The 17278-nt window shown below is 35.9% G+C and overlaps 1 protein-coding gene across 1 annotated transcript in view; it reads left to right on the top strand.

The window, feature by feature from the left end:
- LOC106882841 (pappalysin-1) overlaps window positions 1-17278 on the top strand; it is a 158025-nt gene that overhangs the window by 93727 nt on the left and 47020 nt on the right. The window contains exon 6 of the mRNA XM_052969768.2: window positions 5173-5294. Coding sequence (XP_052825728.2) covers window positions 5173-5294 — 122 coding nt within the window. The remainder of the gene's footprint in view (window positions 1-5172; window positions 5295-17278) is intronic.

The raw sequence follows: 17278 nt of genomic DNA, 5'->3' as shown, positions 1-17278 counted from the left end.
AAGGAAAGAGACTAAAAAAATCGATAGACATGTGGAAATATTAAGAGCACGTTTCTTTATATATTTGATAGTGCCTTTTGGACCACATTTCTTTCTGCGTCCAAAATATAACTTTTAATTTTCAGTTGAATAAACGATGCGCTGATGATGTTGTCAGTCTTTATACATGCATTAAGCTGAATGTACTCCTGTTTTTTTTGTTTAGTTTTTTTTTATCAGTTTCTTCTCTGCTTCCCATTTTCAACTTTTTAAATATTGCATACGAAATATCTTGAGTCATGTCGAGTTCTTTCCTATCAAGTATATATATATATATATATATATATATATATATATATATATATACGTGTGTGTGTGCGTATGTGTGAGTGTGTGTGTTGTATGTGTATGTTTGTGCGTACTTGTGTGTACGTATGGTATGTGTGTGTTTGTGCGTACTTGCGTGTAAGTGTGTGTGTATGTGTGTCTGTGTCTGTGTGATTGTGCACATGATAGTTTAAAAGTCTCTTTAAATTTCATATAAAACCAGCGAATAATTGAAGTCAGTTGACCTTCTTAATTTATGTTTCGTCGTCATTTCTATTTATATCTCACTCACACCTCCTTGTACAGCCTTCAATCACCTCTAGATTCATTTAGCTTTCTCGATACAAAGCCACCAATCTAACAACAATGATGGTGGAACTCATAATGCCAGCCGCCCAGACAACCTCAAACAAGAGAATTAGGTATGTGCTAACAATTGAGCGGCAGTCCTACGTTCGTATTGTGCCACATTCGCAACAAAAATTTTCTTCCATTATTTGATTATGATGCTTTGCCTGAAACAATATATTGCAGGATATTTACTAGGTCAGCGCAAATATACAGTTAAGTGTGTACAAAAGCAAAATTGCAATAACATAAATGGTAAATTTATACGCCTTTATCTTTTAAAATTGAAAGGTACTTCTTAATCACCTTGGACATTGAGAGAAAGAAAGAGGGAAAGAAAGACGGACAGACAGACGGAGAAAGGAAGAGGGAAAGAGAGAGGGGGAGAGAGAGTGAGTAGAGTTCAGGTAAAAATGCGTCTGATTAATATAACAGATACATAGAATAAGTGCTCATATTAACTTACAACTTAAAACTCCAACTTGAACTGCGACAAAATTAAAGTCGTGTTGCAGCTACGTAGCTGCAATGAATAGCTATATATATGAATAGCTATATATGAATAGCTATATATATGAATAGTTATATATATATATATATATATATATATATATATATATATATATATATATATATATATATATATATATATATATATATGTGCGTGTGTGTGTCGTTATGTGTATTTATGTATGTATATGTGTATATATGTATGTATATGTGTGTGTATGTATATATACATACACACATATACATATACATATACATACATACATGTATACGCACACATATACATATACATATACATACATGCATGCGTACATACATACATACATACATATTTACTTACATACATACATACATACATACATGCATATGCTTTCTGTCTAACTCTTTCTCCTTCTCTCCTGGGCCCTCTCAACTGTTCCCTCTTGACATTAAAAGTTTGTATACAGTGACCCCATACAACGAGGACTTCTTGCACTTAAACACTTCCTTAGCCTTCAATCTGACCCTCAACCTGACACCTCCACACTACTTCGTCGGGCCGAACTTGTCCTCTCCCTCAATTATTTCTCGTTCGCGGAGGAGTTTTACCTACATTTTCCGGGAGTGGCCATAGGAAAGAGAATGGCCCCTAGCTATGCGAACCTGTTCGTTGGCTATGATGAGGCCCAAATATTCTTACAATTCACTGGTCCCACTCCCGAGCTATACGGTCGTTATATCAATGACTGTATCGGCGCGACCTCACGCTCCAGCGAACAACTGGACTCCTTCCTCTCCTTTCTCCAATCCTTCCATCCAGCCCTCGAATTCTCTTGCACTATCTCTAACTCTTTCGTCGAATTTCTTGACATTTCTGTAAGCATACACCACTCCACTTTCACTACCTCCATCCATTACAAATGCACTGACACACTCCAACCTTAACTTCTCCTCCCATCCTACCCACACCAAGCTCTCCATCCCCTACTACCAATTCCTTCGTCTACGTAGGTTCTCCGCAGTCTCAACTTATGGCTCACCACTTCATCCTACGTGGATATCCCCTCATTATTATCCACATTGCCTTTGCCGTGGCACGATCTGTAGACCGTGACTATTCTTTTTCCTCGCATCCGCCTCAACCTTACTCATCTCCCTTTTCCCCTTATCTATCACTCCCCCAACGTACCATTCTCCGAGCCTTTCGGCAACTCCTGTCCGACCCCTCCATCTCACACATCTTCACTTACCCACCCCTTCCTTCCTTCAAACGAGCCCATAACATGCATGACCTCCTGGTCCACAGTTTCTTTCCAACCCCGTCTCCCAGCCTGGGTCCATCCCTTGATGCCACCCACGTTGTAGCACCTGCCCCTACCTCTCCAACACCACCATCCTAACAGGCAGCCATCACCGTCCATATCACGTCACCGACTCCTTTACTCGCACCACTAGTAATGCTATTTACTTCATCTCCGACTCCCTCTGTCCTTTTCTGTATATTGGTCAAACGGCTGATCGGTTCACGGAGCACCTCCGAGACATCAGAGTTGATAATGACACCCCGGCCTCACACTACTTCCGCTCTACTGGTCATTCACTATTGCATCTATCTATGTTCAGATTGTCTCTGCACAAGGGCCACTCCGACACCAGCCTTCTCTCTCTGCTGCTTTGAGTCATATGGGCTCAACTCACCTCTCTTCATCTGACAGCAACCCTCACGGATTCCTACACAACTCTCACATTCAACTGCCCCTCCACCTACACATCTGCATACCACCTACATCGGTACGCTCACCACACACGCGCGTGTATGCAAACACCCATACATACTGTTCAACTCATCACTCACTCCACACATCATTACACACGCAGCCACAGCACTTTCCCACAAATTCGTACATAATACCTGAACACAGACAATATATACACACACACACATGCAACACGCATAAAAACACGCAACACGCGTAGACAAATGCCCGCAAACATACACTATACACATACACACTATTTGTTCACATTACACACGCGCATACATAGGTGCACTCACCACCTGAAAAAACACACATCAACTGCTACACGTAACACACACACACACATACGTTACACACAAAAACTCACACACACAAACACAAGCACACACTTCAGGCTTACTCGCCTGAATTCACACATACACGCCCACACACACCATTCTCACATACACATACTTGCTCATGCACCTGAATTCGTTGGGCTCACCATTATCATCTCCTTTTCATTCAACCTCTTCTTTCCTAGTTATCCCGCCATGTTGGACCGCTGAACTCTACTCAGTTTCTCTCTTTCACACACACACACACACACACACACACACACACACACACACACACACACACACACACACACACACACTCTCTCTCTCTCTCTCTAATACAACTGCTTGTTGTTCCTACACCTTCTCCGGCTTTGTTTTTTCATAGCTTTGTACTATATATATATATATATATATATATATATATATATATATATATATATACATGGAAAAAAGACAAAGTAGAAAATGCTAAAATACTTTTATAAAGAACATTACAGAACCGGTTTCGATCCTTCAGATCTTTTCAACAGTAAATATTAATAATAGATTTTTGAAAAATTATTGAAAAATTAAATTTTGGTAGGTTTAAAAGAAAAGTCTTTTTAAAGACATATTTGTATAGTATTCAAATAACGGTGGTACTTTTCTTGTTTCTGCCTGTCTCTGTTTCACTTGTTAACTCTTGTGGCTTCGAAGAAGGACTGCATGTATATATGTATGTATACATATATGTAAATGTGTGTATATATATATATATATATATATATATATATATATATATATATATATATATATATATGTTGTTGTACTTGGGGATGGTCATATTGCCAGTTTAGCTAATAAAAACACACGCACTGTATATTTGGTGTTAATTTGCTTCAGCTTTATATTACATTAATCTTAATCTTATTTCGGCCAGAAATAAGATTAAGATTAAGATTAATGTAATATAAAGCTGAAGCAAATTAACACCAAATATACAGTGCGTGTGTTTTTATTGGCTAAACTGGCAATATGACCATCCCCAAGTACAACAACATCTGTTTCAACACACGATTTCACATCAAAAATCTTGCAAAACAAATATATATTTATATATATATATATATATATATATATATATATATATATATATATATATATATATATATATATATGTGTGTGTATATATATGTATATATGTATGTATGTATGTATGTATGTATGTATGTATGAATGTATGTATGTATGTGTGTGTGTATGTATAATGCATACATACATATATATATTCAGAAGCACATACATGTTTGTGTGTGATGTTATTACCAATTGATCTGTGTTCTAGCGTAGTTGTTGAACATGTTATAATAGTTTACGATGCATGATTTTATTGGAAAGAGTAAAAAGAACTGGCATTAAACAGAGTAAATATATGCACAGGACATCTTTCAAGAACTATAATATAAAACACAACGTGGTTAAGTATATTAGTACATTTTAGATTTTGTATACGAAGTTCTGCTTCCAAAATCTCGGAATCTATTTTCCTCTTCATTTTTACCTTATGTGCGTGTTGTGTGTGCATGTGTGTGTCAGTGTATGTGTGCCTCTTTGTGTATGTGTGTGTGTGTGTGTGTGTGTGTGTGTGTGTGTGTGTGTGTGTGTGTGTGTGTGTGTGTGTGTGTGTGTGGATAATAGGTGGCTCAGGGTAAGAATCATTTCATGTTTCATATCCTGACTTCAGAACAATCAATATTCAATATTCTTTCTTAAACATCATAGTTGTGAGATCATCAGGCAAATTATAATGTTCGGGGGGTACTTTGGTTTTAGATCATGTAGTTCACTGAAACAACTTCAGTGAACTAAATCATCTACATACATAAGTACAACCTGATTCACTCGGTAGTTCCAATGGTAGATACGGCACTGTACATCTAACTAATTTAAGACTTCATTATACATTGTAGGTGGCAACTGCACAGATCATTTTACACCACAGCAGGTTGCCCGAATGCATTGTTATCTGGACCTTGTCTACCAACCTTGGCTTACTACAATGAAACCATCACCCGTGCCTTTAGTTCCAAAGGTAAGATACTTTTAATCACACGTATACACGCGGATAAACAAACGCACGGGCGCGTATACACGCACATACTCATATATGCATCTCTAAGATTAACCTATAAAAGTCTGATGCTCTACCGACTGAGCTATGCTGGCATAGCTCATTCGGTGGAACATCAGACTTTGACAGGTTGATCTTAGAGTTATCTGAATGTCACGGGTTCGAGTCCATCTGTGGGCGTCTATTCGTTTATATATATATGTGTGTGTGTGTGTGTGTGTGTGTGTGTGAAGGCGCGTGGCTTAGTGATTAGGGCATTCGGCTCATGATCACAAAGTCGTGAATTCAATTCCCGGCGACGCGTTGTATTCTTGAGCAAGACACTTTACTTCACCTCGCTCCAGTTCATTCAGCTGGCAAGAATGTGAAGTACCTGTATTTCAAAGGGTCAGCATAGTCACATTGTGTGTCACGTTCAATCTCCTTGAGAACAACGTGAAGTGTACACGTGGCTGTGGAGTGCTCAGCCACTTGCACGTTAATTTCACGAGCAGGCTGCTTCGTTGATCGGATCAACTAGAACTCTCGTCGTCGTAACCGACAGGGTGCCAGTTACATGTATGCATTTATATATATTTGTGTGTGTGACAGTCGTTTTTCATCTAAACACATGCACCCTTTAATTGATCTTCACTCTAGCTTTATTGTTATTATTAGTTTATTAGTTTATTGGTAGGAGCTCTTTCGGCACACGTTCTGGTCTTTCTGTGGAAAGACGAAATGGAAAAGAAAGGACAAGATCAGAAAAAGGAGACAACAAAAACAGATAGCTTTTGTAGGACATTACAGAATGTGTAACGAAAGAACTCTGACAAGTAAACCAATACTAATAATAAAGCTAAAGTGAAGATCAAACAAATAGTGCGTGCGTTTATTGGCGAAATGACCTTACTGAAATATAACACCATCTGTTTCAAAACACGATTTCACATGAAGAATCTTGTAAAACAAATACATAAACATCCAAGGATTTTCGAAAGTTTTCTGAGAGGGTCCTAGATTTATGTTATATTTGATTCTGACCGTCGTTTGAAAACTCACATTTTAGTATGTGTAGCTAATTGCATTTTCATTAGTTGAAGTGTGTCACGATGTCAGTCTTAGAATTTGGGTTAATAGTCCATGATGCAAGCGTATTAGGTTTGTGCGACTGTATGAAGGATAAATATGCTAAAATTAAGGTGGTATTTGTCCAGTGAACTAGTCATGCAACAGGTTGTCAGAAAAACTAAAAATGGAGAAATAATTTGCTTGCTTGTATGCGAGACAGAGTAAGCAATATATTTGTATAATGTATAATGTCGTCTGTGTTTGCTTATGAAATTTGGAATAACATTAGCGTAAAGTCTTGGTGATATAATTGTTAGTGAACATTCGATATATTGTTATAGCGAGTCCGTTGTATTTCTTTTATTTTCAATAAGTATGTTTTGTTTATTATTATTCCATATTTCATGTGTGGATTTGTCAAATCAAAGGTAAAGTGAGAAGACTTGAACTTTTTGTGATTTGCTTGTTGCAAACAAATCTAAGTATTCACTTAGCTGAATCTGTTTAGTTTTGAGGTCTCATATTTTGTTGCTGGTGAATTGTAACTTTATTTCTCACGATAAGTTTTGATTGACCTTCGTTATGTGCAATATATATTTATATCCAGTATATATTTATTTTATAATATAAATTTCTGGACAAAAAGGAAAAGATGAAAATATTTATAGTGAAAATAAGCTAGATTTAAATTTAGATCCATGTGTTCAGGTTTCGCATTCCATGTGTTTTTAGCGTGTAATTTGGTTCTGGTGAGGTAGCTAAGTTATTAGAACGATGAATAGATTATCCTGGTCCACTTCACTCGGAGTTGCTATAACCCCAAGGTCAATATAACCATTCTTCCTTTTGGGATCAATAAGGAGTCATTCCCGTATTAGAATCGATTACACCCCTCTCTTATTTTCTCTCCTCTCTCACACTTATCTCTCTCATCACTCTCCTCTTTCTCTCCCTTCTCTTTTCTCTTTCTTTCGTTATGTTCCCCTCTTTATGGGAAGTACCAGCTTTAGCCGCACCAGAAAACGAATGAGCTGTACCAGGTCTAAGCATACTCAAGAAAGAGCGTTTGGTTCCCTGGCCACTACATTAGGAAATGTGGGTCCAGTACATACACATTCAAATATATGCATATTTGTGTGTCTATCAATGTGTATGTAACCGTGCAGTTATATTTGTACACACACACACACACATGTACGTAAATATGTGTGTATGTCATTATTCAGTTTTGTTTCAGATTTCTTACTCATAGACAAAGAGCCGGTTTCCAACCTAGATCCAAGGTTCCTTCTTTAGAATTTTAACATCAACAACATGGTGCTTTTGTATATACATTTGTATGTATATGTGCAGATTTGTATGTTTTCCTTAATTATGTCTTCTCATGCATATAGTTGCATGTCTAGACATGCTCATATATACTTAAATAATAATCTTATATATGTATGTATGCATGTATGTATGTATGTATGTATGTATGTATGTATGTATGTATGTATGCATCCATGAATGTATGCATGTATGTATACGTGCAAAAGTCTGCATAGTTTCGGATGGAAAATACAACCATCACGGTTGTTACGATAGCCATGTTTCCTTTCTTATTTTGTATGTTATAGTACGATTTGAATGAGATTCCTCTGCTACCAACAATTTTATTAACCGTGAAATTTTCCTCCTCATTCGTTAGATTTGCATATATTTAAGTTCTGAACTACAACCTATTTATGTAGTGTATACACACACGCACGCACGTACACATATACACAAGCATATACTCACGCACATACGCTCGCGCACGCATACATACATATAAATATATTCACAACGTATAAACTCTGATGCATAAGAATGCTATTATACTTGTATGCCTGTTTGCGTGCATATATACATACGTGCTTGGAATATATATACTTGTGTGCATGCATGTATACATATGTGCATGCATGCATACATGCATACACGCATGCATACATGCATACATGCATGTCTATGTATTTAGGGAAAATAAACACGCACATCTCTCTCTTTCTCTCTCTCTCTCTCTGTATACATATGTGTGTATGTGCGTATGTGTGTGTGAGTATGTGTGTCTGCGTATGTGTATTTGAGTGTGCATCTGTGTGGACGTATGTGTAAATGCATATATCACTTTGTATGTATATGTGCGAGTGTGTTTGTGTGTGATGACGGATAAATAAATAAATAGATAGATAGATAGACAGATAGTGAGAGAGATAGACAGATAGATAGATAGATAGATAGATAGATAGATAGATAGATAGATAGATAGATAGATAGATAGATGGATAGATAGATACCAATATAGACAAAAAGACTGAGGTAGAGAGAGAGATGAAGCAGGAGATGGATAGAGCCGGAGTGAGGTACAAAATGTGCGTGTATGTGTGCGTTTATATTGTCTGTAATTAAATACTTCCACCAACTCTGGATTCATTTCCCATTCATACAAATCTAGTTCTTACTACAAAGTGACGTGTTGCTGCTGCTCCAACTCCTTCTATTATGGGCTTCGCTAGCTATCATCATCACCATCATCATCATCATCATCATCATCACCACCACCACCACCACCACCACCATCATCATCATCATCATCATCATCATCATCATCATCATCATCATTTCTACAAGAAATACTATCATTTTTAATATTATTTTAATAGTAGTAGCATTGTTACGGCTAACAGTTTTGGTTTTATTTATTGTTCGTGTTGTTGTTGTTGTTGTTGTTGTTGTTATCTTCCCAGACGAGCAAGCAATATTTAAGAGGAAGTGGGTTACCAACAATGACTCATACTGCGGTTCGTTCTTGGCACGCGATTCGGTTTTGGTTCCATTGTGGTAGTTTGTTATTATTGTGGTAATTTTAGTAGTTGTTCTTTGTATTGGTGTGTTTTTGTTGTTGTTGTTGTTGTTGTTGTTGTTGTTGTTGTTACTGTTGTTGCTGCTGCTGTTACTGCTGCTGCAGCTGCTACTGATATTATTTTATGCATGCGTTTATTTTTCCCGCCACTGAAATATTTACTTACATGAACAAGTCAAGAAAACGTTGTTAAGCAATATTTATGATGCTTTGGAATACACAGCCAAGTTTATAAATTTGGGGTTAGGGAAGATGATGTAAATATACTCCAATACTTGACCCCGGAAGAATGAAAGATAAAGTAGATGCCAGTGGGATCTGAAGTCAGAATGTAAAGAGATGTAACTAACTACTACTAGGTATTTTGTACGTCACTCGAGCGATCCTAATAATGTAACCATTTTGCGCTTTAAACACAGACATAGGTGTTTGGTTAAAGCGTTTGCTTTTCATACATTAAGTAAGGGCTTGAAAAATGACCTTACAATAGTCTAGTGTCGACATGCACCTTGTGAATGAAATTGGAAGCCTGTCACACGTATTGCAACAATAATTTCATGGTGTGGGCTTGCCAAATATTTTGTCACTGGGGTTTGTATAATGCTACAGGTTTCTGCGTAATATTTAGCCAGTTACGTGTAAATCATCGGATGTTCAGTAGATAGAACAATTGAATGTTCATTCTCGGCAAAGTTTCCATCACAAGGAATGTAACTTAAGAAAAAACTATAACCAGCAATATTTATATACACTCATTCATATTCATAATTCAAACTCAAATTCTGCTGTACTCCACGTGTCGCAGATGTACGGAAACCAACTTATCCACGTTCCCAAATTGAGTTCATTGTCCACTGACCATTGATTTCTAATTATTTTATATTCGTTTTTTTTTTTATGTCTTTTAACCTTAGAGAAAGAAAATCAGTGATTATTATCTTTGCAATGAGACCGTCAAGAATGGCGGTGGCGAGATAGAAATAAATCACGATTTATATCTAGAAGTATTAGAGAAAGATTGGGCCGTATCGCGTCTACGATAGAAGACATATGCCGTAGGTTCGAGTGCACTGGTATGAAACCCGAAAGCATGTGATTGTGGTTTGAACTTCTTAAACGTGCAAGCCCTATCTTCTTGCCTTCCGTTATCGTGTGTGAGTTCACTCTATCTGAGGTATGGGATTGTGAAGACGTCGTTATGTTTGTGTAGCAAGTTACGACGGATTTTTTTCTTCTGTTTAGTAGCTATCGAAAAGTGTATGTTGGAAGGACAAAGACCGTAGGACAGCGTACAATTTTTTTCTTCTCTGACTTAATCCTCATTATCTTCTTTGATTTCATCATCCATTTGAAATGAAAAGGAAAGGTGCTGCCCCACAGCAACTTATATGAAAAGTGGATTAATGTGGCAGACATGAATGACAGAAATAACTTTTTGTCTTGACGGTGATTATGTCGGTGAGATGTGATATGCTTTAAGAATAAAGATGGTTGATGATTTGGATTACCTTATGTGACTACCACCTTTCCTAAATTTGGTACCTGTTAACTATAGGAATCAGAATTTTTTCGTTTGCATTGGTAGTATTAACAAATGTGTGATATCGATATTGTCTACTTGTAGACAGCTTTTAATGTTTGCTCGCATGATACTAATTATGTGCATTTAATTAACTTTATAAAGGTACAGAAACATGATTATTAAAATAGTTTCTATTAGATAACGGTCTCAGAATTTCAACTATAATACATAACACATTAACTCTTGGGAATCTGCTTGTATGGCCATGATCTCTGACACCTCTTTTGTTCTAATGTTCTCGAATTGTGGATTTCAATTCAAAGAAGCCAAATATTGTGAAGTAAAAATATCTGAAGAAATTTGCAGATATTATTGAAAAGAATATGTTAGGTGACGTACGAATTTGTTCTTTAAATTACACTTGAACACAACTATAGAGCTCAAAAGTGCATGCTGCATAACAGCTATGTTTATTGAATGTTAAGGTAGTTTTCCTTGCGCGTGTAATCTCCTCGGTTATATTTTCCAACGCACACGCAGTCGCACACACATCTATCTGTGTCTGTACATGCGCGTATGTATGTGTCAACACACACACTCATACACACCCTCATATATATATGTGCGTGTGTGTGTATGTGTGAAAGAGAGAGAGACAGACAGATAGAAGGAAAGTGTGTGTGTGTGTATGCGTGTGTGTTTTTGTGTGTGTGTGCGCACGTTAGAAATAACTAATGGGAGAAATAGTACAGTGTACTGTAGTAGATAAGGAAGAATTGCTAACCGCGATCGTAGATTTAGAAAGCAAATGTAGTGAATAATTGGTCGATAAGAAGATGGAGATTTTTATAACAAACTGATCATTAATCGTACATACATATATATGCACGTACGCACATACTCATATCATTTTTAGACTTGAGTCATCAGAAAGTTGCAAGAAGATGCTAGGTTACAATACAGGGGTGATAAAGAATATTGAAACTTAATCAGTAAACTGGTAAGGGTGACACTGACTGGCTGTCGTTAAGTGAGAAAAATGAAGTCGTCGCGAGTTGCACAGCGCTTATTGTTACCCAATAATGAAATACGGTACAATATAATAATCATTTCTACTCTAGGCACTTTTGGGATGGGGGCCAGTCGATTAGATCGACCGCAGTACAAAACTGGTACTTAATTTATAGACCCCGAAAGGATGAAAGGCAAAGCTGACCTCGCGAAATTTGAACTCAGAATGTAAAGACAGAAGAAATACTGCTACGCATTTCGCCCGGCGTGCTAACGTTTCTGCCAGCTCGCCGCCTTAGATATAATGATCATAATAAAAAAAACAAATTACGCAATGCAATACAGTATTATAAATATAGCAGTAATATCACATAGTAGATACGCTCATTTCAATATTCCAGGAAGAAGCAAGACAAATTTAGCAATCGTGCCATTTATAAGTCTTGGAGTAAATAAACAAATACCAAACTTAGTAAACGAACAAACAAGACCTATTATTTGTGCGCGCGCGCGCGCGTGTGTGTGTGTGTGACCAAGTTTGCGTTTGTAATTTTTAATTTAGTGTAACAGTTATATACAGGATCTTATCATTCTTGGGCTGCTTGATTAGTTATATTAAGGAGATAAACGATAACTGGCCCTTAAATGTAACGCTTGTTTATCACAAAAAATAACCGCCATAAAAGTGACGCATATAGAATGAATTAGTCACTCTAGAGCTGCAGCAAAGTCCATCTAATAATTTTCAAAACTTGCTCACATATAGAGACATGTATGCGAGGACGTAGTAATTTCAAATGCGGTTGCTAAAATATTTATCACCATCCTTAGGAAATACGGACTTGCGATAAATATAGAAGATACATCAGTTATTGAATAAATACGTAAGCAACATCGTTGAAATTTTCACACCAAGATGTCTACCAACTACAACTTAACGGCTCTGATATAGCTGTTTCCATTAGAGTAAGCGAAAATATGTATAGTTTTAAACGTTAGCTGATCTGCAGATGTGAACGCTTCTTCCAGTATTGTGACAAAAACAAAATTTAGAGACAACTGACTCGAAACCAACAGCTTCGAGGTCCCGATTACAAATTTATATTCATATATATTGATGCATTTGTTTATGTTAGTAGATATCTTAGTGTCAATCTGGTATAGTTAAGATCTTTTGACGAAAAATTAAAAAAAATGATTAGCTAACATGCGCCTTGGAAATAAAATCTACGAAGGGAGCATTATATATATATATATATATATATATATATATATATGTGTGTGTGTGTGTGTGTGTGTGTGTGTGTGTGTGTGTGTGTGTGTGTGTGTGTGTGTACGTATGTATATATATATGTATATATACACAAACCTTTCATTAATCTCAGTAATTTAAATTCTAAAAGTATACATAGAAAATAGACGTAATGATGAAAATAATAAATAATAAATATCACCCCTCAAGATGAAACAGAAGACAAGTATGTAACAAGATGTTTTCCCTTAAGACTGCAAATTGAGTGCTATATATTCTAATTTTGCTCCAATTCGAGAATTGATTGAAAAACTAATTGTACATTTAATTGTTCCAAATTAACTTTAAACTATCTTAACAATAGATTGGAGTCGCGGTGGAGAATTGGTAGAGAAATCTGATTTCAAATACCATTGCGATTAACTTTACCTTTCATCTTTAGGATCGATAAAATACTGTACAAGGCAGTTTCTGGGATTGATAGTATCAAGTAAACCCTTAGTTTACTTGATTCGTTATTTTAACCGTATCAATTATTATTGTTCAACGTAATCTTGTGTGCAGTTCCTAAGAGTGCCATTTTCTCTCTGTAATGCATACCTGATAGACTCATGTGTTAGTTATGTATTTATCTGCATATTCATTGATCATTCGAAAAGCACCTCTTATTATAGGGTTTACTTCTGTTTTCAGGTTCCATATTCAGGTTATCTCTTTCTCCGGATTTTTAAATTTGGATAATTTCTCTATCTCATCTGCAGATACCTTATAATCTGTTGGGACTGACGTATGTGTGTATTGACATATCCTAGTGCATGGATGTTTTGTCATTCTCGGAGACTTTTCCTGCTGTCAATGTCAATGTCATTTCTTTTCTGTTCAAACTTCACAATGCTGATGTAACTTCCGATATATGTAAGTCACGGATCTGTCATATTTACGGAAGTACACTAAAAGTGAGCAGCCAGAGATAACTTTGTTAACTATTTCTTCCCTATCTTTACATTTCGTATGCTGTTTCATATAATGCGCTTGCTGTTCTTTAGTAGACAAGTTTTAAATATGTGCTCCAGTCATGAATTCTTCTGTCTCTGCTTTTCGTCCCATTCATCTCAGTCTGTGTTAGAACTTTCTTTGTCTTTCATTATCTTCTGATTTTATCAGTATGTGCTAAGGCATTTTCTTTCCTTTGCTTTATTTTTATTAATTAATCAATTAATTAATTGATTGATTAATATCATTTATTTATTGTTTTGCGATTTCTGTTGCGTTTCCTTTTCGACCATAACCATCTCTTATTCCATTTTGTGTTTTGTATTTTTGGCTTTCTTGAAGACTTAATTTCTTTTTGTCTTTTGTCTTTGTTTAATTTGTTTCGTAGTTATTTGCAATAATATTCACGATTGTGTTCTAGGTATTTTTGTAGTACTATGGAAGATATTTTTTGATAGTTTCCTTGTAGCAACTTGCATTAGCATTTATATATCTTGCGAGTACAGTAAACTTTAAGAGTACTCTTCATGACGAAATCAATGTTAGAATATCTAAGGTTACAAGTCTTATGAAACACATTGCCATTGTTTGTGAGATGAACACAGTATCAGTTTGGAAACTAGAATAAGTGTGTGCACAACTGTAGTATTTGGAGCACTCTTTTGTACTGGATTGAAGCATGGACTCCCTACCATAGACATATAAAGAAACTCGAAACTTTTCACATGTGCTGTCTGCGCAATATCTTCAACATAAAATGGTGAGATAAGATATCAAATGTCAAAATTTCAGAAAAATGTGATATCTCCAGTACCGAAATTATGCTGTTGAGAACTCAGTACAGACGTGAAGGAATGTAAGATGATTGTGTTACGAAAATTCTTTTATATGGCTAAGAAGTAGAGGGATACTGCGGTAAAGGATAACACATCCTTAGATATAAGAATAAGTTGAAACAATCACTAAGTTTTCTACAGCTTAATTTAATATCTTGGGAAAGTCATTGTCTAGATCGATCTAAATAGCGTAAATTGTGTTATGATGCATGCAAACAATTTGAGTTGAAGAAACATAACAATAAATGAATTGTATCCTGCAATCAACAGATATATTTGTCCAGTCCCAGGCAAAATCAAAATCACATTGCCTCCATTGTGACTTCGTAGTTTCATATCAAAATCCATCCCTGAACTCAAATTACATTCACCAATCCTTCGCAAATAGATGCAGCTTTTTTTTTTTTTTAGTTCTAATCTATTTGTGAATCCTTTGCTTCAAATGTCCAAATCGACTGGAGTGATCATCATCATCATCATCATTATTAACACTGTTATAAATACACAGAATCAGAAGGGAATCAGATGTTATATGTTGAATTACTTTCAAACCTCTACAATCTAGTGATCACTTTGCGGTTTCTCTTCTGCAGTCAGTAATGATAAATACCGACAAGGGGAGGGTTACGATGTAGAAATCATGTTATACCACATCAGGTATAATACTGGAGCATGAACGCAACCCAGTACGCAAATGTGTAACAGATGTATACATGTACTATACTCTCATACGAACGCGGCGAGCTGGCAGAATCGTTACCGCACCGGGCAAATTGCTTAGCAACACGCCGTCTTTCTCTACGTTCTGAGTTCAAATTCCGCTGAGGTTGACTTTGTCTTTTATCCCTCCGGGGTCGATTAAACACGTACAAGTTGAAAACTGGGACCGCTCTACTCGTTTATCCCCTCCTCGAAATTGCTGGCCTTGTGCCAAGGTGAGAAACAAGTATTCTATCATATGTATTCCTATATCGATACGCTTATTTCTATCACTGCTAACCGCATCTCCACTTCTCAAGATTTTCTAGACGTCGCAGTTTACTAAATTCATTCGATAACTCTCTCCTAATCAAATCCTATTCTACAATACAATCACTTCTTATTTGCAACAATCACACTGCGTTCCTATCCTTCTTTCTCTCGATCACATTCTGTTTCTTCTTTTCTTCATTTTCTCCAGTCAGTATGTGTCTATGAATAAGTGTATGTTGGTATGCATACATATATACATACACGTGTGTGTGATTGTATGATGTTATATAAATATACTCAAATGCATGTATGTTTTATGTGTGTATATACACACATGCTCGCAGACAATTATACACACACATATATTTATATATATGCATATATATACATGTATATATATATATATATATATATATATATATATATATATATATATATATACATGTATATAAATGCGTGTGTGCCTGTCTATGTTTGTGCGTCTATTTAACTAATTAACTGATACGAACCAATAAAATTCAATTTGATGACTCATTATCTATTTTTGACGACCAGTTATAAAGTCATCTATACCGAATCTTATCGAAGATATTACAAGAGGAGCTCTGTGTTTCTTGGCGTTGGCTTGTGTTTACAAGTGCGAGAGAGAGGGAGACAGAGAGAGAGGGGGGTGAGGAGAAGGTGCGTAAGAAAGTCCGTACATATTTACATAAGAATGCGTCTAAGAGCATAAACACAAGCAATCTGATTCGAGTAAATGAGCCAGTTCACATAAATACATGTATATATATATATATATATATATATATATATATATATATATATATATATGCATACCTACATATACGTTTGTGTGTGTAAGTGTGTGTTTATAAATATATACTGTATATATATATATATATATATATATATATACATACACACACACACATACATATATATATATATATATATATATATATATATATATATATATGCACGCACACATATTTGTAGACATATGCATTCATGAACATCTATATAGATGTATTGGTAATTATATGTATCTATGTATATGTATGCAGGCGCACGCGCACTCACCCACACAGATATACATATATATATATATATTCATGCATGCATGTATGTATGCCATCAGGTTCTACGTCCCAAACGCGAAATGCATTTTGTAATTTACTTCCAAGCAACATTTATTCATTGAGACTATAGGTTTCGCATTATGGAACTCTACTTTGCCAAAAGGTACTTGCAGCCCGGCTGCGGATATTTATGCATGTGTGTATATATGTGTGTGTGTGTGTGTGTACGTATATGTTACATATAGATAGGTAGGTAGATAGATAGATAGATAGATAGATAGCTAGATAGATAGATAGATAGATAGATAGATAGATAGATAGATGTAAGCATGCATGCAAAGTC

The sequence above is a fragment of the Octopus bimaculoides genome, chromosome 1, assembly GCF_046866305.1.
Source record: "Octopus bimaculoides isolate indiv1 chromosome 1, ASM4686630v1, whole genome shotgun sequence".
NCBI classification, from domain to species: Eukaryota; Metazoa; Mollusca; class Cephalopoda; order Octopoda; family Octopodidae; genus Octopus; species Octopus bimaculoides.
Note: the sequence above shows the minus strand (reverse complement) of the source record. Positions and strands in the feature narration are given on the sequence as shown.